Below are 27,619 nucleotides of genomic sequence, written 5' to 3'. Positions count from 1 at the left end.
GTCTTGCGGCAGAATAATTTGCTTTTTAACTCGTGAATTGAGGAAATATTTAATAATAATATATCTACGTATAGATAAAAGAGAAATGAGATGCCGATTTTAAGCAAGCTCAATAAACGAGTTAGAGCTCGGGTGGAGGAAGACGATTTTGAACATTTCTCACTGGAATCGGCCTCTGATGGGAGTGAATTGGGGGAAGAAGATGAGGAAGAAACTGATGATAGCGACGGATCAGGCAGTGATAGTGACGATGGCGGTGGTAGGGATGGTGATGAATCCGAGAATGAGGATTTAGAGGTAGGTATACACCTGGCCTCAATTTATTGAGAGCCCAGTATATTCCCAATCTCAATACCTTATCTAACTAGCCACTTCCAGTCCGACTCTGCCTCTTCCGATGCAAACTCCGATATAACCTCTTCCTTAAACAATATATCCTTCGGCGCTCTCGCAAAGGCCCAGGCATCCCTGGGAAAACGAAAGCGGTCCACCACCTTAACAGCAGACATCGCATCCAAGAGACGAAAAAGCCCAACTCGAAGCCCTCCCGCACCCTCGTCCAAGGAAGATCAAAAATACCCTAATGCCACAAGACCCCCTCAAAAACTTTCCCACCGCACCTCCAAACACGCCCCAACAATCCAATCATCCCGCCACGCCGTCACTCGCAAACGCACCGTAATCAAACCCCCCGCAATCCCCCAAGCCCGCGACCCACGCTTCGACTCCGTCGTCCTAAACCACAGCACAAACGGCAACCCATCCATCGCCACCAACGCTACCATCCATGCGAACAAAAACTACGCTTTCCTCAACAGCTATCGCACAGAAGAGCTGTCACAGCTCCGCAAGCGCCTGCAGACTTTACAACAGGAGAAGAGCAAAGATACACATGACGAGCGCGAGATTGAACGTCTCAAGAGGCAGATTACGTCTATGAGTGATCGGATGCGGACGTTTGAGCGCAAGGAGATGGAGCGGGAGGTGCTGGCGGGTCATAGGCGGAAGGAGCGCGAGGCAATTCGCGAGGGGAAGAAGAGCCAGCCGTGGTTTTTGAAGAAGGGGGATGTGAAGCGGGAGGTGGTTACGAGGAGGTTTACGGAGATGAGTGGGAAGGAAAAGCAGAGGGCGTTGGAGAGGAGGCGGAAGAAGGTTGCTAGTAAGGAGAAGAAGGAGATGCCATGGGCAAGGAGGGGGGTTGAGTAAGTTGCTTACTGTTCACTTTCATATGTGTATGGTATGTTGGTACTTGGTTGCGATATCCCCAGAGTTTATCTAATCACATTTACGAAAAGTGGTTGTGTATTTAAAAGGCACTGGTGTATTTTCTGCATCATCACCTCCAATAATCCAGCTTATTGGGTTCTAACATGTAGTTGGTGTTACAAGGGGACTTCATCATTAATATTTGACAGTAGATAAGGGCAAAGAACTTGTTGGAAGGTTTTTTTTTTTAATTTCATAATATTCAGATTTCAGCTACACTCAATTGAATCATTTCACATTACTTGATGGTGAAATAGCTGCTTCAACCCGATACTCTTCATCTTGCCGGGGAGGGGTTGGATATCGGAAAGATGACATGATGATGGACGCGCTAAACGTTGACGAGGTGATTGATATAGATGAATGTGAAGCAAACAAAAATGAAGAGACCGGGTAACGACAGGCGGGGATGACAGCGGGTAAACTTTTTAAATCGACATTAAAAGCCAAATCCCACGTTCGCTCTCTATTTGAAGACACGACCATCAGCCCACTCGTACTCCTTGCCGTCGACAGTGGTGGAGACATCCTGAGCCCATTGGTTCTCAATGAACTTGCGGTCCTCTGGCTTGCTGGCATCCAGCTTGGTGAAGGTGTAGCTTTCCCAGTCAGGGGCGACGTCGAAGGCTGGGGCGGCATCTTTGCCGCGGATGACAAAGGCACCCTGGATGATGGAGTCACCGGTCTTGCCGAAGACGGAAGCAGCGCCGAAAATGAACTTGCGGGAAGCCTCGAGACGAGCAAAGAAGCCACCTGAAGTTGTTTTGTTAGACCGGCGCAATATGGGAAATAGATTGATAATGAAGAAATGACAATATGAACAGGGAAACTAACCAATCAAGTTGTTGGACATGAATACCATCTTGAGCTCGTCGTTGTATTTGTAGTCAGCCTTCCACAGGGAGTATTCGTCGGGCTTGTAGTGCTCCCAGAACCATGGCATGGCAACAGATCGGGTGTCCTCGTTTGAGTACTTGCGCTTCCAGTCGTCAAGGATCAAACTTGGCTTGGAGAGGGAGTCGAGGGGGTGCTTGGGCTTTGAGGCGGGCTTGGGTTCTTCTTCCTCTGGCTCTGGGGCCTTGGGTTTAGCGGCAGGTGCGGCAGCCTTCTGCTCGGTTTTCTTTGGGGCAACATTCTTCAAACCCTCCTCAGTAAAGATTGGGTTGGGAACGATGGCTTTGTACATGTCTTGGTTAATGACCGTTTCATACCATCTCGTCACCGCGGGGTTATCCAGACGCCAGGAGCGGCTCAGGACAAATTCGAAGCCGCGAGAGGTAAGGGAGGCAGCAAAAATGTCAGCAAGGGTGAGACGTTCGCCAACCAGGTACGTGTTGGTGGTAAGATGCTTCTCGAGAACGGCAAGGGCTCTGAGAGCGGCCTTGGAGCTGGCATCGACAGACGCCTTGTTGTATGGGTCTCGTCCAACAAGGGGGCGGAACCAGTTGCCAAGCGTGGGCACGAGTTCGCTGTTGGCAAATGACATCCAGCGCAGGATGGAAGCATAATCCTGCTTAGTCTTTCCAAGAAGGGTGGTCTTCTCATTCTGAGAAACGACTACATTTCTGACACGTTAGTTTCGATACCGATTCGCTAAAATAGTCTGGACATCAAGCGAACATGACAACAAGGTTGCACACATTGTTAAAATAAACAAGTGGTTCAGAGTTAAAAAGCAGTCAACAGGAAAATATATATATTCTGTCAGGGATAACTGAATGATAATATGACTCATCATGGAAAATAAAATAAATAAGAAAAATATGTATATATATATATATATATATATATTGAGAACGGTGCAGAGAGCTGCGAAGGGCGCAGTGATGGGTAAAAAGGGGGTTGATATACATACGGTAGACAGCAATGGCAATGCACTCAGTCAGGACAAAGCCGTTAGAACCCACAAAGGCGGGGATCTTGTTCAGAGGATTGTACTTCGCGTACTCGGCCTCAGGAACAGTGGACTGTTCGATGAGCTTGACATCGAGGTTATTGGCCTTGGCTGCCACTCTGCACGCGGTGGTGCGAGGGTTGTCCTGGTGGATGAAGACATGAGTGTCAGCGTTGTAAAGGAGCCCCTCCACGCTACAAAAAGAACCAGTGAGATGCGAAAACCAAGACAGCACAGGCACGAGAGGGGCAACACTTACAGCCATGCCGTAGATCTTCCCGAATGACATGTTGAAGAACACAGAACGAATAGACACTTATCAGGGAATGGGGATAGGATTATAAAATGCGGGTGATCTTTAGAGATGTTTTGAGTGACGAAATGAAAAAAAAAAAAAAAAGATACAGGTCAAAAATTTCCTTTCTGGGCCAAACGAGCAGAATTTGTTAGCTCGGCTCCGGAGAAATCGCACCGCCGATCACATGAACACGTGATATATTTCTCTATCACGTGCTGTAGTCCTTCCACCTGCGAAAAAAGAGGACGGTCATCATTTTTGGGCGCTGGATACAGCTTCACATCTGTTATCTACCAGCCACGCACACCATTGCATTCTGCACAATGGCATGGCAGAGGCCGAGCTGTGTTGCTCGCGCTCTCAGATCCGCACAGAATAGCTTTCAATGGGAATCCCATCTCTCCCGCCCTTCATTCATAGTTTCCCGGAAGCAGTGTCTGTCCACAGTCGCACCCGCAATGTCTCTCCGCTCTCAGAAACGCTCCCAAAAACACTCCCAGAAACGCTCTCTATCCACATCGGCCGAGGAACCCGAGGTTAAAGCTTCTCTCCCAATTGATACGGCGAAACTGAAAATTACTCCCTCCCGTATACTGCCTACCTCACCCGCCTACTTCACTGGTACCCCGAAATTCATCGACGATATGTTGAAATTGGAATATATTCAAAGCAAATATGCTCTGTTACGCACTGTCCCCGCCAGTGAAGCGCCACGGACGGCTTTTCTCAAACATGCAGACTATAAAAATGCCATTAACGAGGAGGTACCCGCCGCCAAATATCGCCAGCTGCAGAAAATTCTGTCCAGGTTGAACCAGATCCAACCGGACTTGGTACCCAAGGAAGTAAAAGATGTTCTAAAGAATTTCATACGACCGGGAAACCTATATCAGCAACAACCAAAACCCAAGGAACTCGACAACAAGGGTCGGGCTAGAGGCGTTGGGCGACGGAAAACTTCACATGCACAAGTTTGGTTGGTTGAAGGAGAGGGGGAGGTGCTCATCAATGGCAAGAATATCGTTCAAGTGTTCTCCAGAGTTCATGATCGAGAGAGCGCTCTCTGGCCCCTAAAGGTGACCAATCGCTTGGATAAATATAACGTTTTTGCTATTGTGCGCGGGGGTGGTGTTACTGGTCAAGCAGAAGCCATGACTGTTGCTCTGGGGAAAGCTCTTCTGGTTCATGAGCCTGCAATAAAGCCGATATTAAGGAAAGGTATGTTGTTTCCGCCGGTTCTAGACGCGTGGTTGGTTTTGACGCTGTCGATTGTCGAAAATTTTCACTCTTTTACTCCGCCCATCCTTTTTCAAAGTCAACTTGAGAGACTGACCACATTTTCTTTCGAACTATTAGCCGGTTGTATCTCAACGGACCCTCGACAAGTCGAGAGAAAGAAGCCGGGTCACCTTAAAGCAAGAAAGATGCCTGCATGGGTCAAGCGATGAAATGTGCATTTCATTTGTGGCGCCCTTTTTCTTTTCTCTTCTTATGTATTCTTGGATAATTTATCGTTCTCGTTAGCACACTGTATATCAGCTCAATGTCTTGATTTCATTTTGTGTTTTACACCGTCTTCTGGCGGTTTGGTGATCCCTCGGAGCCCGCATAGAAATCAAAGTATATACCACGGAATCAACAGTGTCCTTGTTATGATTTCGGTCTTCTTCAAAATCAAGCTCAGAGTCTTACAGGGAATGCCAAAACAAGGGGCAAAACGGCTTCCGATGCGGAAGTCCGACAATAATCGGTGACCGGTCAGAAAAGGCAATGAACCAGATGATGCTGTACCCACAGAATTTTCCGAGCATCCATGTCTGCAGATCTCCTTGAGGTGCTTCTTTGCCCATGGATTAACCAATATTATTGTTGCTATTATTATTATTATTATTATTATTGACTTTATGACCGAACGAAGAATGTTTCAACTATACCTCATTCTCGCATGGACTCTCCTCACAACCAGTTGGCTCAACAGGTGACTGCGATCCCTGTCTCCGTGTTTCTTTTTTTGATTTTTTATTTATTTTTTATTTATTAATTTTTCGTTTCTTTATTTCATACCACTCTCAACAACCCTTCAACTTCTTGCACCAAGCACCAGGTCACATAGATTCTGCGCACATGGACCCATACATATTCCTTTCCCTTGTTGGCGGCTTTTCGCCAGGACTGGCCATACTCTAATTAGGAAAATAATACACTATTCAGCATTGGACCCTCAACACACCGCCAGACAGCCATCACATCCTTTTCTTACAATCTGACCGGCCCTCCTGCCAGGGACTCTGGTACTCGCATCTTACAGTGCCAAGCCGCAATAGCACAGACAATGTGTGCCACGGATGAATGCAACAAGCCGACGACACCGTACCACATTTCTAAAATATTCAGCTCTTTTCTTTTTCCTTCATTCCTCCCAATTGTTCCCCTTCTTTCCCGTCGCCTGATAGGCCCATACATCTTCAAAGCCAAATTCTTGCTGGGAAAGGCACATACAGACCCAAACCCAATATATCTTGCTCTCAGGTTATGTATCCCACGTACCTTGAACCCTGCGCCTGGCTTTAGATGGCATCATCATGGGATAATGCATGAACACCTTCCCCTACCAACCCTCCCGTTCTACCTATCTACCAACTTCCGTCTAACCCCTTCCCCAAAGTCATCCTAGTCGGCCCCTGTTTCCCGCTCGATTACCCTGGTGACGTATCTGCAAAGGTCGTTCCTGTTTGGGTTTCAGTTCGCTAAGCAACTGACGCCTTGAAATTTTTAAGCTTTTCCCTGAGTTGTGTTTCATCGTGTGTATATTTGATGGATGCGTGATGGTTAGTGGTCTCGGCGCTAGCTTTATATGAGGGTCTCTGCTGGATCACCCTGCATATTTATCGATCCTTATCAGCACCCCTGACATGTCATCATCTAATTAAGAACCAAAAAGTATATGAAAGAAAGGGAGAAACGCATCATCCTGGCTCCAGGTGTGCATTCGTATCCACATCTTATTCCAATTCACGGAAAATCGAGCTACATCGACACCAGTTACACGCCATAATCTACTAGAAGAAATACAGCAAATCACCTTTCCCACTTTTCTTCTTCAGATCCGTTAGAATATCAACAACATGTCCTAGCTTCTCCAGCTCCATGCATACATTCAGAGGTCGAACCGGGGCAAGAAGAAGCCTGCTGTGTAGATCCACACTATTATTCTACATATGTGGCACGAAGCACATCCGAACCCACTTCCCTACACATAATCTGGCCAAGTGTTCCCGTCACCCAACCAATAGACCCTACAAGAGCCCAAAGAGGCAATGGGGGTTGTGCGGGCATCGTTCCTGGTTGCGGTTAACGGGTTAACAACCCTTTGACTACTGTCTACTCCATGTAGTGCCGGCTCAAAACGCATCCATTCTCTCTGCGTATGAGAGCACAGGCTTTTCGTTTGGATGTTCTGACGAGAGCACAAACTCACGGGAGCGGGAGCAGCAGCTAGTCAAGTCGGCGTGACTCCAGGACCCACGACCTTCTGACCTCTGGTTTGGCCAATTTTTTGATACGGATTGGAGATATTTAGCCACAGGGGAAGATAAAGCCTGGGTGTTTGTCGTTGTTCCTCTTCTTGACGAGGGATACCCGCGGGAGTGGGAGTGGAGGGTCAGGGGAGAATGCGGCGGAGATCTGCGCTTGATTTCGCGTTCCGCAGGTCAGCTGGGAATGCGTTAGCGGCTCTCTGGCTCTAGGATGTGCGACAGGACATGACATGAATGCCATATTTCCCGTCATTACATTCGATAGTTCATGGTGTGGCTTTCGAGAAACGGGGGTCAGAAGCCGGGGTCAGAAGCCGAGTTCTAGGATTTAAGATTTGAGCTGACATCCCTATGCCGGAGTGCTCGGCCTTAATGTTCGAAGTATTTATCTTTGATCCTTGGAATTACATGTCCTTCTATGAATCGTTTCTGGAGAGTTCCATTTTTCTCATCATCTTGTTACCAGGCTTGATCACTTTTCCATACAATTTTCAAGGGAAATTAACCCGGCTCAAAACTGGAAATTTCGACTTTTGCATGCATCTGCTACGTGATATAACATAAAATATTTTAAATAATCGACTAAGCGCAAGTCTCGCTCTGGAATCTGTTGACTGATGGAAATCACCATCCCCAAATAATCGAACAAACAACCGTTCATTCTTAATACACGAAGTCTCCTTTGATAACGCATTATCGTCAAATTTTCAGCGCTACCTCCGAATAAGAAACTAACAATCATTGCTCAACATCATCTGGAATATATTTGATGTTGAATAGTACATTCGAGGAGCCTAGCTCCATTCATTGGCCATTGCATTTCTGCATTAAGATTAGAATCGGTGTTTAACAATAATTGTTGTGAAACGAGTTGTGATACCTTGTGTGCATATCCTGCACTGATTCGCGGTCGTATGGGAGTTATAGAACCTTGAAGGTGATGATGCGTAACTGTTCTTGTCTCCTCGCATTTTTTGCCTTGCTTCATCACTCCATGTGAGGCTATGTGCGACGAACCAGGAGACCTGGTTTTAAATTCCGCGCATGAACGAAATTCGAGGCAATGTATGTGCGGTTCGTGCGAGATATTGTGCCTAATGCATTTGGATTTTGCCACACTGTGATCTTTTCAAGGATCGAGAAATCCTAATTTATGCATCGACGCTCTCTGTCTGAATGGAAGCGAACAAGTGGGCAGTGTGGGCCGGAGCATTTACTACCGCCCGGATCATATACGCCTGGTCTCTGCAGCATGGCTGGTAGGAAAAGGAAGCTATAAAATGATGTGGGTGCTCTGTCGACGTGTCGAGTTACGTAATTCATTTCTAAATAGATGATTCTGGGCTGATACTGAGTGCAGGAATTGATGACGTAGAGGGTGCTGGAAATTGTTCATATTATGGTGGTGAGACGGGAGGTTATATTGAAACATCCTTTCATAACAATGATATGCCATCACGAATTAGCAATATCCAAATTGTGGGAGTATTCTGTAGGAAGTGGTATCTGGGCACGTGTCAAATGCTTACCGTGATTAATTATTTTTGAAGCATGGATTGTCTCTATCTGTGGTACGAATGAAATGTTTGTTTTATTCCCAATCTGGAGCCAAGTGGGTAGTTAGTTGGCGGGCAGCAAATGCGCAATTCTAAACCTTTTGAACTATAAGATGATTCAGATGCCACCAATAATGGGGAAGTTCAGCCTGTGCATGAACTTGTGTAAACTCGTACCCGAGTCATCCCACGACCTTCGTGTCTCGAAATTAAGTATTCTTTGACTCTCAGCTCGGCTTAGGCTCGAGGGTAGGATAACCGAAGCGAATAAAATTCCATCCTAGCTGCTTCGCCAGAGCTTCCACCGCGCCTTATATATTTTCATTTCATGTCGGCTGTAGTGTCCCTCTGAACCTCTAAAACTGTGCCACACCACAGTAGCAGAACCAAGCGAACCCGGGAGGCGGCTTGTCAGGTATGAACTTACGAGCATTGCCTTGAGAAACGTCCGTCAAGTCAATGTAGATAGTTGGCTTTTGTTAAGCGTCATTAGGGCTCCCTAGAAATTCTTTTAAGCCCGCTGGCTGAGAAAATGGACAAAGACACGTGTCGCGATTTCATCTTGAAGCAAATATTGTCTCGTTGCAGAGTGCTAGTTGCTGGGATAAATCTTCGGATCGCCCAACTAAGGGAATTCTTAAATAAGCTTAGATCTCGAGTAACCGATTAATTTAAGGGATGGTTGGTGGAAAGTTCCTACTACTATTTTACCCCTGTTTCCACCCCTTCCCCCCCCAGCCTTTCTTTCTTTCTTTCTTTCTTTCTTTTTTCTCCCTAGATTGAAGCCAGGATTTTGGCTCTGAAGAATTTTGTTCCAATCATCCTGAAATTGATTTAAATCACTTGGTCTAAGGATCACATCAGTTAACATCAGTTAACTTGAGCACTTATTCTGCCCATCTCCCTCGCAGGGGTTGTGATGGAATTTGGCAACTCACCTGGAACTCCAAAGTCTGAATCAGGTCAGTTTGATTTCGGCCTGGTTCCCGAGCCGGGGGCGTTTGTCTGGACACTTCTGTGGATTTTCCAGAAGGCGGGCTGCGCCAGTTGCCGCTATGATGAACCAAGATCCGCAAATATGCAGCTAAACGGGTAACTAGGGTATGTTAACAATCTTAGTCTCGTTTCGACTCCTTATTTACCTTCGAGAAGAATTGCCGAAGAACTTAGCTTTGGGAGCTGACACCATTTTTTGGTATTATTAATCTCCGATACGCACACAACGTGATGTCTGGACCCTTGCAGGAACCAATGGCTTAAAAGATGCCGCCGGGAAGTAGGTGGTGTAGTATTGGATAAGATTGATGGGTAGCATTGGAGCGTTCTCGTCAGCCTTACTGGCAGAAATAGTAAGCTAGTTAGGTTGTCAGAACCCACGATTTTGAGCTCAGTTCTCCAAAAGATAAAAGATAAATAATAAAAATTGGTGAGCTTCTACTTGGGAAAGGAGGGTGTTGATGGGTGCAGTGGCAAGGACACACAATCCAGCTCCGCAGACTATCATAAGATAGATGGTGCTTATGATGATCTTTATTCCGCATCGCATTATACTCCACGTCATGCATGCTTCACTTAGGGAGATGCTTTCTGAAACCCGGAGTTAAGCTTGAGTCCCGATAGTAAGTATACAGTAGTTAATAAAGCAAAGTGTTGAAATGCAGGTCTTTGCTCATCACAATCCCGCTTCACGAATCTAGCCCATCCTCATCAGCAGAAATCGAAGAGGTGACTCTCATCGATCAAAAGCATATCACGTTTGAAGAATCATGTCGCTGCAACTTTCGCTGTGCCTCCTTTAAGTCTCGGTTTTGGCAGCGTAGCAAAAGCTAAAGGGTCAAGGTCTGAGATGGAATTTGGAAAGATCGATATTATTGATGGACCACAGAGACATCAACTATTGGACAGGGACCATCGAGGTGATCACCGTTAAATCCAATTCTCAAACACTACTTTCTTTCCTTTTTCCTTTTTCTTTTTTCCTTTAAATTATACGGATAAGATATACCACGTTCTCTGACGCCGTGGCTTCCATCCCAGAAGCCACCCGACAAGAAACAAGCTGCCCTACAAATACCGGGCTTGACTATACGGCTCGGGACGAGGAGCCTCAACGGTTCTTCAGACGTTCCTGAACGGGTTTGCCTCTGGGTATATCTTGTGGATACACAGAAACAAGATATGGCCAGTAGTTAATCAATTCAACTTTGTTGGATGAACTCTGTTGTTCGCCCACTTGGCCGTGAGAATTTCCTTTTTCACAATTTATTTAGCATTGTCTAGTCGAAGTTTTTGCTAGAGCTGAAACCTTAAGCAAGCAAGAGGCTGTGCGCCCTTGATGATATATCAATTAAGTGTATACGCATGGATGGAGAGCTGAAACTGGAGTTGGAGTTGCGTTTCAATAAGAATATAAACATGGTGATGTAACTAGATGAAGTGAAGTTGTCGAAGTTCGAAGAAAAAGTGGAACTTAAGTTCAAAAGTTGAGCCTCTTCCCAAAACAGGTTAATTAGTTAAATATGGAACACTTCAACCTCAACTTCAAATGAATCAATGATATCTCTATCCCTGACAAGTGTAAGTCAAGAAATTCACATATGCTCCCTGTCTAGCTCAGGATCGCAGTGTGATAAGCAAACTACCTTTTTCTTGCGCAGAGATTCAGAGCTTCGTGTTTGTCTACCTGCTTTGGCGTGTTCCCCCTGGTGAGATGTGCCCGATTCTAGGCTCAATGCACTCGTCAGACCTTAATAAGCTTCCTCCTGAGGATTCACTGGTCAGCCGCTGCATAGCTTGCCAATTTCAGCTAACATCAGTCATGCATCCAATTGGCATCTATCTCACTCAAGCGCCTACAGCAAGGTCCGAGACTAGACTCCTAATTTTGTCACATTGGGGATTGGAATTCTAGTGGAATGGCTTCTGCTATGGACCATTCAAACGCCGCACTGTCAATGGTTATTGTGAATGAGGGTTGGGATGCGGAACAGGGGGGTATGAATTTCGCCTCCCGCTGAGTCTTAAGCTTTGATGAGGCACGCATTGCTGAGAAGAAAAGTTGCGGCAGAGGTCATGCCTAATGCTCTGCTAATTTCTGCCACATGTTAGACCAATTCTAGCAGTGTTGACGGGTGCGAGCAATTTAGCAATGCTCCCAGTCTTGAAAAGGCAATGAATGGATACAAATTGAGAAACCTGGGCAATGAGCATGGTTTCAAGACATTATTGCTGACATGCAGATCAGAGAGTTTTCTACGACTATCTTCGGGCCATGGGCGTCGTCCTAATCTCCTGGCCATCAGGAAATCCGAAATGTGTTTCGACAGCGCAATAATCTATGACTGACCTAACCTGAATCGTATCTGGCGGCATTTTACACATCCTATTTGCGTTATGGTGTCGTTTATAATTACTTTGCCCTTATCGCCCATTATCTGCTAGGCCAACGGCGCTCTACAAGCGATCCATCAGGACCGCCACAGCCTCCCCGCAATGACAGGCTCCTGATCTTCACATGATGCCTGCTCCGATCAAACTAGGGCATGCTGTAAGTTCGAACCGCCAAAAATTAGCCCGAAATATGCAGACAGCTTTATCAACCCCCAGAGCTTGAAAGGATAGATCAGAACCAAAAAATGCACCGCGTGGCTACTAAGAATCGGATATGGCACCGCCATTTCTTCCAGAGCAAATGTCCGCAGGCTTAAGTGGCAAATTTTGCTGTCGATCTTCTTCATGTTCTCTGGGAGTTGTGGATGGCATCCAGAGTCTGTCCAGGCTTCAGAAAATAGGGTTCTGTCTCTTCCAACCCACTTTTCTATAATCATGGCCCAATCGTTCGCGTGAAATATACGCTGGAAAATATCAACCTCTAACGGTGAGAGCCAATTACCTTAAGGGCCGTGACACCCTTCTAGATTCCTCATCTCGTCTTGCGTAACACTTCACCCTCTCTAGCCAAACTTGGTATTTGGTTTTTGTAGCGTCTCCTGCTTACTCTAATTGCTGTCCCACTATTCTTATTTTCCTTTATTTTTATTTTTATTTTTTTGGGGGGGCCCTTCAAGTCATACGGCCAGCCTTGGCGGGTGTTCATGCTCCAATTTCAGTGCATTCTCTGAAGTCTTGACAGAGCTCAAAACATACCAAGAAGGACAAGGGGGGACAAGGGGAGAAAAGGGGCTGGTGGCTGTGTTGGTGTATGGAACCACATCAATCACGGCACATAGGTGAGAATCCAAAAACGGTGTAAACAGATGTGGAAGGCTACCAGTACCATGTTACAGGAGAGGAACTTCTAAGGATTGAATCTGGTGAGTACTTGCTGACATTTATAACATCTTAAAGTTATTTTCGCACGTTCCATTCATTTTCTAGAGCTGACTCTACCACATCTTTGTTAGTTATACAGCAGAAACAACGGGCTCTCTAAGCTTTCTAGATCTTCGTTGAAAAGGTTCCGTTTCTCCACGAATAACATTAAGGAGAGCCCAGCGTAAGCAGTTCAAAATTACCTACTGCTGTTTTCTTCTCCCCGGATATTTTAACTCAGTCAGCCCCACCAATGCTTTTGGGGTTTCTCTAAATGCAAGCCCTATGCGACTGGGCGCCGCCATTTGACCTGTTACCAAGGGGTGTCCCTGTACATTTCCTCGAGTTATTTCTTGGTCTAGCCGACTTCGGTTGATCGCATTCCTGTTGATAAAGCCCGTTTAATCGACCCTTATTGTCATTGCGCCTCCCGGCTCTAGCGCAGAGCAGAGTGACACTTAATCGGCATCTCCGCTTTTCTCCACTAAATATCCCTCCAAGTCCACATTTCTTAATACTTTTTGGTCAGGTTCGTTATAATCGATTTGATTTCCCTGTCGCTCTTCCTTCCCCGAAAAGTTTCCAATATTTACGATTATCAGACCAAAGGAATTAGAGGAATAACACTAATCTTAATCAAACCTCATTCAATTATTGAATGCCCGTTCGTTTTGAAGAAAAGTTGCCACAACTCAGGTAATGACCGTCTTTGCCCCTGAAAATTTGTGCGTACCCTACCCCACCACTATTCTGTTAACCAAAAGACCTAGGCAGTTCTAGTATCCCCTGCAAAGAGCGAATGGTCTCCTTTTGGGTTTGTCGTACAGAGTAGATGTTGATTGGGAAGCAGGCCAGAGAACCGAAAAACTGGAATTCTACGCAACTCCCCTATCTCGCCTCGGGCGTCTCGGCCCTCTCACCTCGATCCGTCGCGAGGCGGGAGCATCTCACACCACGACGCGGGGATGGATGGTGACGGTCAGCAAAGAAAGAAATATGATTTTTCTGACTGTCAGACAGCCTCTGGCGTCGGACAACATGCTATTCGCCATTCATCTAGTAGTTTCGCAGACCGTTTCAGACAACAGCAACAGCCAGTACCGTCTCGAGGAGCTGCTGCTGTTGGGGAAGTGATGCCACAAGACCGGGCTTCCAACCTTCCTCCTTATGGTGGCTACGGATACACAGAATCACCATCATATAGTGCTTCATCTCTTCAGAGCGGGACTTCGCAGAGTGGTGGGCTGCAGGACCAGTCAAATTTCTCCTCGTTTTCTAGAAGCCAACATCAATATCAGCAACCGCAGAGGTTGTCCCAATATGAGAGCGACATGGCATACAATATCACCCCGCAAGCTCACCCACATTCACCGTATGGAACCGTGTCACACTATCAACCGCGGAATTCTGCAGCTATCGAAGCGTTGGCAACTCAGTTTAGTGTTCCACAATATTTCCAAGCGGAAATACCGGCAGCTGTAGGAGTACCAAACCAGTACTTAACTGCTGGGCAAGTTCATTCTACCTCTTACCCTCAGCCGACTTCCCCCACCCGCGCGACTACAGCCACCACATTACCTGAAATTATGAGTGATTTCCACACTTCATCAGCCACAGAGGCACTCGGTCATCCGGAATTCCCACGCGAATCATCGTCTGGTTTTGATGCCGCATATAACCAGTACCAGCATGCCTTAAGGCAAACGTTTGCAAGTGCCCAATCTGGAAGACTGGTGGATGCAAGTAATTCGTTATTAGAGATATCAGTGTGGCTCCTTGGAAATGCAATCGAGCTCGGTACGTGTGATCCACACAGTCTAATTTCGTGCGGCACCTTGGTGGTGCAATACCTTTGGGCTAATAGCTGATTTCAGGTCTTACTCGCGACGAAGAAGAATTACATTCAGATCGAATCAAACTGTGGAATGAGTTTAATACCTGCTGGCTTGCCGTATGTCAGAAGCAGAAGGATGTAACACAGGCTGTGCTTGATTCGGGTATCCCGTCCCAGAACCTTTTAACAGAGGATGTTCTGAACAGGATGGGGAGGGAATTGGTTCGCATGTGTGATCGATTGGAACAGCATGGCCTTGTTGATTATCAAATGGGTGTGTGGGAGGAAGAAATTTTAAGTGGTGAGAATTTAATCTACCTTTACTCCTTTTTTCCCCCTTTCTTTGGTTGGTAGGATCCAAGAAAATAATCTTTCAACGCATCTAATATTCTAGTCCTAGTTTTGGGCCAGTGCCTTGACCTCCTTGAAAGAAATGAGAACAACCCTGCAATAGGAACCTCCATCAGGAGGACAACTACCTCAGAAGCTCAACGATGAACGAGTTGATTGCGCCCTCTCCCACTGCTCCTGTAACGATCGTGATGCGTTTTATTTTTTTTTTTTTTTTGTATCCTTTTCGTATTACACAGTACTGCATGGCGACGGCGCATATTCATGTTCGTTTTCTTTGCTTCTTGATCCCCCGCAGACTGGCCCGCTTGATTTGGTTGGCATAAGAAACCTACCTTATTCCGTGTCAACCGATTGGTTCTTAACCTGCAGATGCATAACACAAAGTTGAAAGGTTGATCGACAATGGTTGTAAATGCTGGGAGTTTGCATCCAGGCATTTATTGCCGTTGGGTCTTTATCGCTTGGGCTCGACTCCACTAGTCAGGACCAACCCTGTCTGGTAATCTACTTCATATTAGCGACCTCTACCCCTTTTATACCTCATATACATCCGCCTCTACGATGAAGCGAAAACTGAGTTGCGCTCGAGTGTAATTATCAACGTTGGTGTTTCTATTCCAGATGCATTCCTCCTTGTTTGATTTGTGCAAAATATGTGGCACTGCTTTCATTTCATACGTCTCTCTTGTTTGTTTTCGGATCAAGGGTTGGGAACTTTTCAAGGACGTTTTACGTTTAGAGGGCTTAAAACCATAGACCGGGCGTAGGAATTGGTGCGAGTTGCAATAATTTGTTTAGTATTTGTTCAACTTGACGGTTTTCTTTCCCCTGTCTCGTTTCCATACAGGTCTTCTGTTCATTATTGGCTATCTTTTCGGGCGTGTTTACACTTTTTTTAGCAATAGCTGTTCGGTTGAACAGGGTCTGCCATGCAGAATGTCGACGTATCCACCCATAGCCGTTTTTGCTTCCTTGTTCCCCCTCACACTGACTCTTTGGCTAGCTCTTTATATACCCATTTGCTGCGCATCTTGACACCTATGCAATGAACCGAAATGAAATTTTCGAGTTCTGATTTGATTTTCCTCCTGGGATCCAGTTTGGCTTTGGCTTCCCCATGAGGTCTCCCTTCCCAGACGACTCCAGTGTTGGCCATATTAAATTTAGGGGAAGAAATCCGATTGACGATCTTTAGCATTAAGCATAAAGTCCGTATCACATTGCCTAACTAGGAGGTGGTGGTGCTTTTGGGCGACCTTTTGAGGAGTTAGAAACCAGGCGGGTGAATCGTAGGACAAGCTGAATTTGTGCCTGAAACGCCTATGGATGGGAGATTGAAGACGATTTGGTCGGACCTCCTTGCCTTTCCGTTATTACATTACTCCCCTTGGAGCCAGTTATGGTTATTCCACTGCGGACTGCTGCATGTATATGTATATGCTGCTCAACATCGCTGTCGACATATCCACTCACAAGCATTTTCTAATACTGCACTCGGTATGGATAGCCTCTTCCCCAATTTGCCCTGTTCAACCTCAGCATTGGCTATGTATATCAAAGCGCCATCAAGAACAAACCCGTCTCTCTATCATATTTGCTGTCCCCTTTCCACCCACTCATATTGGAATGTTGAACGTCCTCCTCCTCCGCGCTGGTCGCTGGCGCAGTTGCGTATGTGTGATGGCACAGCATTACAGTGCATTGCTTGCTGCATTGCTGACCTTGTCATTTGCTGTCTTTGAAAGCATTTCTACACACACACACACACACACACACACTTGAAACTTCCAATCAAGTGTGGTCATATTGTTCTTTTCCATAGTTTTTGTTGTGAATTCATTTTTTCTATTTTCATAAACATGCTCGCACAATCGATGCACTGCTTTAACTTTGAATTTGAAACAGAGTCAGCAACTTTAGAATTCTATTACATATGATTAGTCAATTAAGGAGTCATGACATCTTTATCTTTAATTATTTAGCTGAATATCAGCTGGATTACTCTGTCTTCTGAACCTATAGGTCTTTCCAACCTCGTTGTTTCAGCAAATGAAAACTTGTTTTAACATCAGACTGACGAACCTGTAAGTGTTACTGATAATAAGTAGGTATTATACTTTATGTCATGACTCATATCTATTTTTGTACATTCTTTGATTTAATATGTTTGAGTTTCTCAGAGCATATGAGAGGATGTGCAGATTACTTCTCTATCATCTCTTTGTGATATAAAACCTTCTCTTGTTCTCATTCTTGTTTCCTCTATCAAAGTGAGATTCACTCTAAACAAATGAATAGACGTCAATATAGAATTTTGCCAAGGAGCCATCATCATCATTGTCATCATGGTCATTAAACCAATCAAACTGAAATTCCTTTTATCCTGTTTCTCATCCATGACTTTTAATGAGTTAATAGGTTCTGCGGCCCACTTATAGAATGCTGACTTGTGCTTTTTTCCGGCTTGCGGCCGTAGACGATGTATCTGGAAGGCAGAAAAGTGGACATGTCAGGGTCTGGTAAAGTTGAAATGCTTCCTCATAGATTGGAAAGGGGGCAAAAGAAGAACGTTCACTCACAGGTCAAATAGTGCATGCATTTTTGGATTGCGGAGATCTTCAACCACGTCGGAGACGAAGGCTTGGATGGCATCGGGGGACCATCCTAAAACTCGCGAAAAAAGGGCCATGGAAAATCCCTCCATCCCTTCAATGATCTGGATGAGGTTCCATGTTCCGACAGTTTTCTGCTCAATAATATCTCTGGGTCAATACGGATATAAAAAGTTGCATTTTGGACCTTCCCGGAGTACGTGTAGAACTCCGTCTTTTTTTGTTTTCCTTTGTGCATCTCTTCTTTTGTCTTATATTTCGCCCATCCATGGGTTTGCGGAGGTTATGCCCTTTCCATTTCCTTCCACGCTGGTCTGTCAAATGAGAATGGGCGGGGTAAGGGGGTAGTGAAAGTTATGTGTGTAATTCACGTACCAATTTCGGATCTCTCGGCCATTTTCCAACAGGAACCCGAAGCTTCTTAGTCACAACATCAGTGAAACCTGCACTGCGCACCCATCCTTCGAGCTTGGGTCCCGGCGCCAGCTCACGGCCATGTGCGTACGCGGCTTCGTGAAATAACTTGAGCCATTTTCCAAGTGCTGAGTCTTGATTGTACGAGTCGTCATCGGAATACCACCTTGCGTCGGAGTCTTGAAACTCAGCCCAGCCGCCAGGCATCAAATGACTGGAAGGAAGCATTTAGAATGTATGTATGTAAACGTGCACATACGTGGACATGGAGGTTTGGCTGCGTGTATTAGGAGGGAGAGAGCGGGGTTTACCTGTAACATCTCTCAATCAGCTTTGGCCAATCTCGTATCGAGGCGGTCATGTAGCGGCTATGGATGTAATCGAAATTGTTGATAAATGTCCATTCGCTTTCGACGTCATCGATTTCGAATCTCACGTTGTCTGGAGTAGCATCGCTTCATCAAGGGGATTAGAATTCTTATGAAGAAAATATAGGGCTTTCCTCGCTTTCTGATTTGTGAGTTCTCTATGTGCAGGGGAGGTGGTTACAAACAATGTGTTTCGTATAGGACTCAAGTCGATGCCTAGTATCTAACGTTGAGGTGGTTTAGTTGTATAGCCTTGATCGGCCACAGCTACTGACGCTCGTTTGGTGTTCTGTCAACATACCTGTGCTGAAGGATAGTCATCCCCTACATTTTATATTATTAGTATTTCTTCATCCTTCGAAGAGCAATAGGGTATTTTGTAGCTCAGTAATTCCTTTTTAAAATACACCAAATCAATACATACCCATTTGGCAGCACCAAAGGCCGGTCCCGGCACCGATATCGAGGATATTCTGCGGACTTTCGCCAATAGGCGCCAGATGAAGCTGTTCATCACATAGGAGATACATCATATGATGTACAATATCTAATCGATTGTTCTCTTTCTATTAGAACCAGACGGGCTGTCAGATAGAGCAAGACCTATATTCACCAAGTTTGGGAATAGATCCGCAATAGAGTATGCCGGCAGACTCGACTCACCTCATCGTTTGGAAATATGTATGCTATTAAAATAGCCAGAACAGTAAACAAAAAATTAACACAGTCACACACATAGAGATTTTGATAGACTAGGATATCATATCCTTAGAGCTGTACTCACCGCCTTCCCTAAAAGAATGGTATCTTCTTCCTGTTGAGAAATATAATATTAAACATTATGTCCATATGATGTTGTTTCTGAAAAGCCAGTCCTGTTAGCTTTTGCAGGTGGCAGAACATACCATTTTCATATGTCTGATTGACAACGGTTGATGCCAAAGATCGTGCAAACGACGAGCTGTTCCAGCATCAGTTAGCTGTGCGTCCTGAGAAAATATAAATCGTAATATAGTAGTATTTTTAAGCGGTTTCGACTAACAAGTTGCCATCTTCAAGGTGCTCATAGCTGTTATCGGACTAAGGACGTGTGTTAGAATGAATGACATCCAACAAGGATGTATATCCAACGCATAGGGCAAAGAGGGGCAGAGGGTATCCACCACACGAACCTCAGAGTCTACCGAAATAGGAGTTGATTCGTTTGCTGTCGACATCTGTGTCGCAATTAATATCTTCAAGGTCTTATCACGCTGACGTTCCGCGCTGCCAGCAACAATAACAATAGTGGAAATGGTGATGAATTCCGCATCGAGAAAAAGAGAACGATGTGAAATAGTTGCCTTAAATCACGCCCCGTCACAGAGTCAACCAAGATATAAAAAAGAAAAGAAATGGCGCGAGTGGGGACTGGATAAGAGTTGGGGGGAGGGGGAAGTTTATATTTAATAGCAAGGTTTTTCATTCATGTTGACGGATTCAAATCTCAGTGGAGAACCCTGTGACAGCCCAAGCGCTTGTCAGATTTGAGGCTTGGAAGCAGACAGCGCCCATTACGAACAAGATGATAACGAAACGGTAGCTCTCCGTCCATGGATGCGTTCCCATGCTGACTTGATCCCATTTCCCATTGGTAACGCGACGGACTCTCGACTAGTTTTATCACAGTTGGGCATCATCGTGCGCCCACATGCAGTGTATGAGCAAGCTTCATTCATGCTGATGCTCCTCCACACGGCGCTCCACGGAGTTGGAACCTTGGAGATAACCTCCTGCTAGTGGAAGACTAAAGACCACATAAGCGACCTCACTAGCCAGCTAAGAGGCAGAGGGAGCTGCTAGAAGGATATTTCGATGGGATAAGAATTCCTGGTAAAAGGTACTCCGTGGTGGGGGTTTAGTTATTTTTAGCGGGAGGTATTGATACATGCAAATATCTAGTGGATATCTTCCAAGTTTGACATTCGTTGGCGGGTTGGCCCCTGCAACGTCTCATCAAGACCGGACAAGGACATCCACAGGATCGATCTCCATATATCAAGATACTCGCGGACAGTTTTCAGACACTCGGTTGAGGCCGATGGAAATACTGCTGCAGACTTGCTGGATAGCGGAATTCGCAGTCTAGCACAATCACCAAGGGGGAAAGATATTTTCTGGATGTGAAATATCTAATTTAGATACCTAGCGGATTCCTTTCCAAATGACACGTTCCTTCAACTGTAAATGTGAGCTCGATTGCACGCCAGGGTTTGAAAGCCCTGGGTGAGCATGGTGGTTGGGCCTTCGAGACATGCGGCTAACGATAAAGAGACTTTTTCCCTCTCCGTCTGTCGAATCAACAAGTTCACAAACTCCCATCTGGCGAGGGATGTTTCCATACTGTGCGCTTACGTTGCGTTAGCACATTGCGCTATAATTAACGACTCCCAGACAGACGGGTCGATATCAGGAGAGAGACAGAGAGAAGAATATTACATGACAGCTAACCTAATCGCATTTCTACACGTGAAAATAGGCATTTAACTTCTTCCAATGTCTCATTTGAAGAGCTAGCTAGTACCGTGGACATGATATGTGCTAGAAATTGAGTTTCACAAAGCGGAGAGGGCTGGTGGGAACCAGGTTACTGGAAATCTGCCAACATGCTTCAAAGATCACGGAATTTTATTTTCCCCCTAGGTGACCCTATTCTCTGGTCTCCGGTCTCTGGGCTCGACGTCTCAAGGTGCCAATTTTTGCTTGGTGATTTGTAACCTGACTGGACCAAGATCCTGGGAGAGAAACAAACCCCCCCGGCAGGACGGTTACGAATAACTACTTGATCCCATATTGACAACTGGACTGGGAAAGGAGATCGAGCTGAGATGAGCCGGAAACAAAGGCGACAATTGCCTATAGATATCGGAACAAAAACTTTCATCACCGTTCGTCGGTACCGTCGGTGAATGGAATCGATTTGAACTGAGATATAGGACCATTGCGGGACATACGTTGAATTGTTTTTGTTGGGCGCCTTAGCGAACAACACGTGAACGGCCAGTGTATGGAGTATTATGAGATGAATGTCATATGAGCATGCGGGGGATATTGCATCCTTTTGGTAGATATCATGGTTTTCCCTACAAGTGTTGCTACTTCGATGTAGTCGAAAACTAGATTTAGATCATATGAATTGTAGTCGCTCCAAGGGTGTGATTCATTTGATGGCCAAGATGATGTTAACATTTTATTAACCGCCTCTTTAATATCGGAGGGGTAAAGAAAAGAGCAGAGGCAGAAACAGTTCCTAAGGGACAATATCAAGAGGGGGAATCGAATAATTACAGAACAGATAATGTGAATTTCGAGATTATGCTCAGAATTGATCTAAATGTGTGTGATTCACAGAGTTAGCATGACAAGTAATGGCAACCTATGTAAGAAAACTGTAACAGACAGAGAAAAGGGGGGAAACAAGGAAATTCATACCCAAAGTCATACTCATGCTGACATCCGTATTTTCCACCATGCGCGTAAATTCCTCAAAGCTAATCTTCCCATCGCCATCCTTATCCGCCTCCATAATCGTCTTATCCACAATCTGCTGAAGTTGCATGTCCTTTAAATTGCTTCCCACCATCATCTTCAGCACGATGAACAGTTCCCCGTTCGAAATGTACCCGTCACGGTCAATATCGTAGACCTTAAAGGCGAAGCGCAGCTTCTCCTCTTTATTTCCTTTAGAACTGAAAGCCGATAGGCCCGAGACGAATTCTTGGAAGTCGACATCACCGCCACCATCTTCGTCGAAAATCGCAATCATTCTGGTTGTAGGAGGGTAGAGATATGAGTCGCATGTCCATATTTATAAGGAGGAGGGGGACGACGGGGACAATACCGTGTCGCAAGCGGGTTTGAAGATACTTGTGGAAGGGAAAGAAACTCATCGCGCTCAATCGTGCCAGAGTTATCCTATAATATATTTGATGGATTTAGCACCTGTACAACCCACTGCGACAGCGAACCCAGTGGGTGCGGAATACGCAGCATATCAACAGCGGTTCTCACCTTATCTAGCTTCATAAATCGTTTCCGTAGTCTATCAACCTCGTCTCGATTAACTAGATAATACCACATCTGTTAGCTAGGCGTGCCTCCCAAAACTCACTACGGGGATTTAACGCCAAGGGTAGCGCACAGTTTGAAGCTGATACTATGTTATCTAGAACCTCTGAGCCTGAATTCTGCTGTCTCTGCTCAGCCTCATGCATGGCTGCATTGGGTTCCGCAGCCATGATAGTGGTGCGGCAGGGAGGCCGGGGGAAGGGGACGGGGAAAGGGAGTGAAATAGATGTGAGAAAGAAAGCTGAAATCTAAGTCATTGGGTATGATAAGGGGAAGAGGAAAGAAAAAGTATTTATAGTCTTTCAATAGCGTTTATATACCGGGGATATTGAATTAATTGGGAGGTGGAGGTGGAAGTGGCTATATGTATTGATATTGGACAATGTAGACTCCACTTACAAACTACTTGGTTAAATTACGCCCCCAGAACTTGGAATGAGATACATCAAAGTCACGTTACGCAGAACAAAGTTCCTCTGAAGGTAATTAACCGCGCTAGTCCACATTAGGAAAAAACCACCCAGGGGGGCTTTTGATATTGATAATCCCCGCACTAACCGTATTAGGAAATTTAAGCGGACCCCTGGGTCCGGCCGATGCCCAAAACAGGCCAGTTGTTAGTGTCGAGCCAACGTCGACTCAAGATATCACCATTTCGTCACGCTTTTGCAAACTCGATTTTCTCTCCCCAGCACAGTTCATCCGTGTTAAAAACACATCTACGCAAATTTGCATGATCTGGGCTATCGATTGATGCCCTTTTTGGGACGGTTGCTTATGATCGCTAGGGTGCTGCAGCCCCAGAGTTATGTCAAGGCTCGTGGGGATGATGCGGTCAACGCGCCCAAAGAAACTTACCTCCAAACAGCCTATTCCTATATTCCGAGAGGATCAGATTGATGTCATCGAGGATGAGGTCCAAACTACTCTACAATCTATCGAAACCGGAGTGGAGAAAGCTGAGGAGACTGTCCGTCCTTTTTCCCTTCCAAGTTTTTGTGACGTTGCCTGTTCCCTACATCACGTGACACTGAGATATGAAAATTCCTACAAAACGTCACGAGAGAATCTGTTTGTGCAAAATGCGCTGACCGCCCAACGTTTCTGTCGTAGGAAATCCATCTCCAAGCGGCAATAAATGCTGCTGCTCGTGGCAATGTTGCGCAGGCTCATATCCCTACCCCCGAAACCGTCAAGAGCTCCCTTCAATATGACTCCATATACAAACCTACCTTTTCGCAACCTGCGACGTATATCCGCTTTTCGTCCACCGTGGAGGATTGCAGCGGCTGTAGTTATAATTTAGTGGATGAGGACGATGTAGCTCTTAAGATTTTGAACCAGAAGAAAGATGCGTCCACACAATGTACCGAAGATCAATTCGAAGTGGTCATGGCCTTCTTCGAAGAGACTGCCCAGAGCAAGCAACCTTTTGCGGCGGTCGACAGCCCTCCGGTGCTCTCATACTCTGAGATGGAAAATTCCTTTGACGGTCTCGTAGATGAGAGTGTAAGGCAGTTTGCAAATGATATATATGAACACTGGAAGGCCAGGAGAAACAGGACCGGAAACCTCCCGTTACAAACAGGACTTAAAGTGAGTGCTTCAACCAGGCGTAGTGGAAAATATCCAGCACTAACTTGGGGCTTGCAGTTTGAAACCGGCCAGGATACAGACGATGGTGACCCATACGTTTGCTTCCGTAGAAGGGAGGTGCGACAAGTCCGCAAGACCCGTGGTAGAGATGCCCAGAGTGCCGAGAAGCTGCGGAGGCTTAGAAAGGAGCTAGAAGATGCCAGAGAGCTGGTCGCTATGGTGCGCCAACGCGAATTGGCAAGGAGAGAACTGCTTATCGCCGAGCGACAAGTCTTTGTGCAACGGGCTGAAGTAAAAGAGACGAAAAGAAAACTGGGCATCAAAGATGACGATGATGACCTCATCAACCAGAAGGTGGGAATGAGAATTATTGTTGGCTTCCAACTTGAATCTCTCTTGCTAACTTATCGTAAAGCCAAAGAAAAAGGTGGCAGAAGTCCCCGCTGGCAACCGACCAGTTGCTCCTCAGCTCCGTATGCCTCCTCGAGCTGGAGGGCCTGGAGAGGACTTGGTATTGCTGGAAGATGTACAGGCAGATAAAGAAAATGAGGTTTTGCGCGAAATCAAACAAAACATCGCGAAGCATGCCAAGTGGAATGAAGGATATGTCGACTGGACGACAGCACCACTTACCCCAACTTCAGAACATAGTTTTGATGCTGACTTCCGCCCAGCAATCATCACAGAGTATCTTCCGACGCCACCAGCATCGGAGTCCTCTGATAACATGCGAGACGCAATTGCAGATAGGAGCCATTCCGATGCATTAGACAAGCTTGTGAGAACTGTGCGCTATTGTACCCCTTCTGATGAGGAGTCGAGTAGAACCATGCCGTCATTCCGGCGGCGAATAGGGCGAGGCGGGCGAATGATAATTGACCGTCGCAATCTTCCATTCCGAAATAGGTCAGAGGTTGATCCCATAAAACTCGAGCGTTTCAAGTATGATCTGGAAGACGAGGACGCAAATCCGATATTTGAAAAGGACCAGTTCGACATTCAGATCATGCAGCATCGTGCATATCTCTCTGCGAAGTCAAGAGATCAAGCAGCAGCGCACGCTCAGCTTCAAGCTCAGGTGCAAGCCCAAAAGCGCCTGCATGGAGAAGCTGTGGTCATGGCTAGTCCGAACGGTTCCATGAACGGAACAACGAACATCGTGCTCAAGGGACCTTAACCTCGATCCTAGAATTTCTTTGCTGAATCCCTTCTTTATAATGTGTTGCCTTCTAGCATGGACGGTGTTTCGTGATTTGAATGGTTTCTCGAGCGTGTTTCTTTCTTCTTTGTTTCTTTTTTGTCATAATATCTGGCAGAGGAGCAATCTGTTTTTCTTCTCTTCTCTTTCTCTTTCTTTTTTTTCTCTTATTTATTTAATTTTTTTTATAACGCTTTTATCACTCTGCCACCTTGCCTGAGTGGGTCTCAACAGAGTTCTCTTACCTCAACACACTCTACCGCTATCATCCACACAACAACAAAGCTCTGTTTCAACCTCTATCAACCCCTGGCGATATGTTTGCTTGAACTGAAGTCCAATGCAAGCACCCTCCCTATATAAATTATGTTAAATGTACATCGTCGCACCAGTTTCGCTGTTTCACCGTGTACTGCAAAGTTAGCAAAACCTTAATGTATGGAAAATATCTTAGAAAAAGGCTCAGAATCTTCATCCTCCTGATTAGTTGCTACCTTTTTTTTTATCTTTCGTTTTCATACCTTGGTCTCCTGTTTTGCAGAATATTGCTCATATCTTTCTTCGTTTCTCTCCGAGGCCTGTAGAATGTTCCATGTTCCTTTTCGTGGCAGAATATGAGTCTGAAACTCGACGATGTTGAACAATGAAGTCTTCAAGCTCGGAAAGAACTGCGTTTAAAATTTCTTTCTCTCCTTTTCGGACTTGCAGCGCCATCTTGAGTCGTCCTGCGGATTTTGGGCTCGTAGATCCCTGGTTGTTGGCGCATGAAGCTAAGAGCTCCTTGTCTTGGGCGACGGTAGTAGGGTATTCCCCCAGGATTAGTCGCACCACTTCATCAAGCAAAGTGGCCTCCGCAATCCCTAAGGCAGGTTTCGGAACCTTGCTCTTCTGTTTTAGTTGATTGAACTGCTCAAGGGGCATCACTAAGATATTGAGAACGACCAAAAGCTCAGTTGGTAGAGTTTCCGCTAACGGGGTAGACCTATCGGGTCGCGGGATGCCATAGCCGTCGTCCAACACCTCCAAGTCATCCAAGAATTCCAGCTGCAAGCGAGTCAGAACGATAGTTAAACAAGTAGGGTATGGAAGACACAGACTCGGGGCTCATCTGGGCCTGGGGTAGAAGATTTTAACCCGGCGACCTTGCATATTGTTTGAATCGGAACCTCGGCTTCATCGTATTGAGCGTAATTGTCAGTAACATACCCATATCGTCTCAGAAGTTCTGCGCGAGGTAATTCGCCGTAATCGTTGAATATTTCTTCCCCTTTTCGGATGGATTTTATGGATTTCATAGCAAGATAGCCATCTTCTTGAAATAGACATGCCTGACGGATAGTTAGCATCTGTATTGGATGCGCGATGCTTCAAAAATGTGGATTACTCACGTTATTTCTATCTGCATCCGCATTCAAGAGGTCTGCCAAGGGAATCATTCCTTTGGGTAGCTGCCGCTCCTCGTCATCTGTCACATAACCACCCTCCCCCTCCACTTCTTCAGCTTCGTCATTTTTGACGTCAAAGGCATAAGACATGATCAAAGAACCCATCCGATGAGCAAGAGACAGGAGTGCAGCTTTCCCATCGGGTGAGTTGTAAGACAGCAGGCCACTAGTGAGTGGAAACAGCTCAGAGTTTTTGGAGACGAGGGGAAGAAGATCTCTAAGGAAAACTTCTTCTGCGGCAGATTTCCCGATCCTACCCAAAACGGCACTTCCCTTCAGTTCCAGAAGCTCTGCGTCTGTCCAGAACATCAAGGTATCGAAATCTGTGGGTAGGACTTTGAAATATGGCGCCCATGGCGAAGCCACACCTTGAAGATACTCATATATCATCACAAGAATGAGACAAAGCCACTGACCCAAATCACGCTCATTTATCTCCATAAGATCTTTCAGTTTCGAGTTCTGGAAACTAAGCACAAGGCCCTGCGGTATGGCAAAAAGCTCCTCCTCTTTATTGATATCGTCATAGGCCACTATGAACCCAAAACATTAGAAAACCCTAGGAAACGATGGAGGGATGAGCAAGTCAACTGATATGGCACAGACATACCAATGCCTCTTCCAGCACCTTCCGATCTAAGATCTGCAATCTTAATCTTTGGGTTCACTCTCACTCCAGGGGACTGCTTCAGCCAGTCCAAAAACTCCTCAGAAACCTGCGAGAAAGACTGGGCGTCCTCACAATGGTTAAGGTTCGACATTACGATGAAATTCCAGGGGTTAAAAATAGCAGACGGAAAAGACTGTAGTTATTTATACTAAATAAGACG

The 27,619-nt window shown here is 45.7% G+C and overlaps 10 protein-coding genes across 10 annotated transcripts; 4 read left to right on the top strand and 6 right to left on the bottom strand.

Moving 5' to 3' along the window:
* Positions 1-90: 90 nt before the first annotated feature.
* On the top strand, positions 91-1,206 carry PAAG_03557 (hypothetical protein; the record flags this gene model as incomplete). Its single annotated transcript, XM_002794966.2, has 2 exons — positions 91-297; positions 379-1,206. 2 exons carry the CDS (start codon positions 91-93, stop codon positions 1,204-1,206), a joined length of 1,035 nt encoding a protein of 344 aa, XP_002795012.1.
* Positions 1,207-1,732: 526 nt separating this feature from the next.
* On the bottom strand, positions 1,733-3,449 carry PAAG_03556 (elongation factor 1 gamma domain-containing protein; the record flags this gene model as incomplete). Its single annotated transcript, XM_002794965.2, has 4 exons — positions 1,733-2,019; positions 2,101-2,823; positions 3,122-3,305; positions 3,420-3,449. The coding sequence occupies 4 exons, from the start codon at positions 3,447-3,449 to the stop codon at positions 1,733-1,735; spliced, it is 1,224 nt and encodes a 407-aa protein (XP_002795011.1).
* Positions 3,450-3,781: 332 nt separating this feature from the next.
* On the top strand, positions 3,782-4,906 carry PAAG_03555 (40S ribosomal protein S9; the record flags this gene model as incomplete). The annotated part of the gene is made up of 2 exons (XM_015845005.1): positions 3,782-4,676; positions 4,815-4,906. The coding sequence occupies 2 exons, from the start codon at positions 3,782-3,784 to the stop codon at positions 4,904-4,906; spliced, it is 987 nt and encodes a 328-aa protein (XP_015701979.1).
* A 2,128-nt stretch (positions 4,907-7,034) lies between these two features.
* PAAG_03553 (hypothetical protein) lies at positions 7,035-9,739 on the bottom strand (the record flags this gene model as incomplete). Its single annotated transcript, XM_015845004.1, has 3 exons — positions 7,035-7,172; positions 9,489-9,603; positions 9,693-9,739. The coding sequence occupies 3 exons, from the start codon at positions 9,737-9,739 to the stop codon at positions 7,035-7,037; spliced, it is 300 nt and encodes a 99-aa protein (XP_015701978.1).
* A 4,087-nt stretch (positions 9,740-13,826) lies between these two features.
* On the top strand, positions 13,827-15,193 carry PAAG_03552 (hypothetical protein; the record flags this gene model as incomplete). Its single annotated transcript, XM_015845003.1, has 3 exons — positions 13,827-14,658; positions 14,736-14,996; positions 15,096-15,193. The coding sequence occupies 3 exons, from the start codon at positions 13,827-13,829 to the stop codon at positions 15,191-15,193; spliced, it is 1,191 nt and encodes a 396-aa protein (XP_015701977.1).
* Positions 15,194-15,793: 600 nt separating this feature from the next.
* On the bottom strand, positions 15,794-16,205 carry PAAG_11650 (hypothetical protein; the record flags this gene model as incomplete). Its single annotated transcript, XM_015847258.1, has 2 exons — positions 15,794-15,938; positions 16,042-16,205. 2 exons carry the CDS (start codon positions 16,203-16,205, stop codon positions 15,794-15,796), a joined length of 309 nt encoding a protein of 102 aa, XP_015703167.1.
* A 1,419-nt stretch (positions 16,206-17,624) lies between these two features.
* PAAG_11649 (hypothetical protein) lies at positions 17,625-19,660 on the bottom strand (the record flags this gene model as incomplete). Its single annotated transcript, XM_015847257.1, has 11 exons — positions 17,625-17,795; positions 18,037-18,289; positions 18,387-18,530; positions 18,629-18,666; positions 18,745-18,767; positions 18,868-19,009; positions 19,107-19,129; positions 19,228-19,257; positions 19,349-19,404; positions 19,486-19,523; positions 19,616-19,660. The coding sequence occupies 11 exons, from the start codon at positions 19,658-19,660 to the stop codon at positions 17,625-17,627; spliced, it is 963 nt and encodes a 320-aa protein (XP_015703166.1).
* Positions 19,661-21,801: 2,141 nt separating this feature from the next.
* PAAG_03551 (calcineurin subunit B) lies at positions 21,802-22,720 on the bottom strand (the record flags this gene model as incomplete). The annotated part of the gene is made up of 5 exons (XM_002794960.2): positions 21,802-21,812; positions 21,915-22,249; positions 22,324-22,397; positions 22,494-22,546; positions 22,624-22,720. The coding sequence occupies 5 exons, from the start codon at positions 22,718-22,720 to the stop codon at positions 21,802-21,804; spliced, it is 570 nt and encodes a 189-aa protein (XP_002795006.1).
* A 638-nt stretch (positions 22,721-23,358) lies between these two features.
* Positions 23,359-25,323, top strand: PAAG_03550 (hypothetical protein; the record flags this gene model as incomplete). The annotated part of the gene is made up of 4 exons (XM_002794959.2): positions 23,359-23,520; positions 23,664-24,146; positions 24,204-24,500; positions 24,562-25,323. 4 exons carry the CDS (start codon positions 23,359-23,361, stop codon positions 25,321-25,323), a joined length of 1,704 nt encoding a protein of 567 aa, XP_002795005.1.
* A 570-nt stretch (positions 25,324-25,893) lies between these two features.
* PAAG_03549 (SET domain-containing protein) lies at positions 25,894-27,550 on the bottom strand (the record flags this gene model as incomplete). Its single annotated transcript, XM_002794958.1, has 4 exons — positions 25,894-26,388; positions 26,442-26,672; positions 26,733-27,322; positions 27,400-27,550. The coding sequence occupies 4 exons, from the start codon at positions 27,548-27,550 to the stop codon at positions 25,894-25,896; spliced, it is 1,467 nt and encodes a 488-aa protein (XP_002795004.1).
* Between the last annotated feature and the right edge of the window lie 69 nt (positions 27,551-27,619).

This window comes from Paracoccidioides lutzii, assembly GCF_000150705.2.
Source record: "Paracoccidioides lutzii Pb01 unplaced genomic scaffold supercont2.7, whole genome shotgun sequence".
NCBI lineage: Eukaryota > Fungi > Ascomycota > Eurotiomycetes > Onygenales > Ajellomycetaceae > Paracoccidioides > Paracoccidioides lutzii.
Note: the sequence above shows the minus strand (reverse complement) of the source record. Positions and strands in the feature narration are given on the sequence as shown.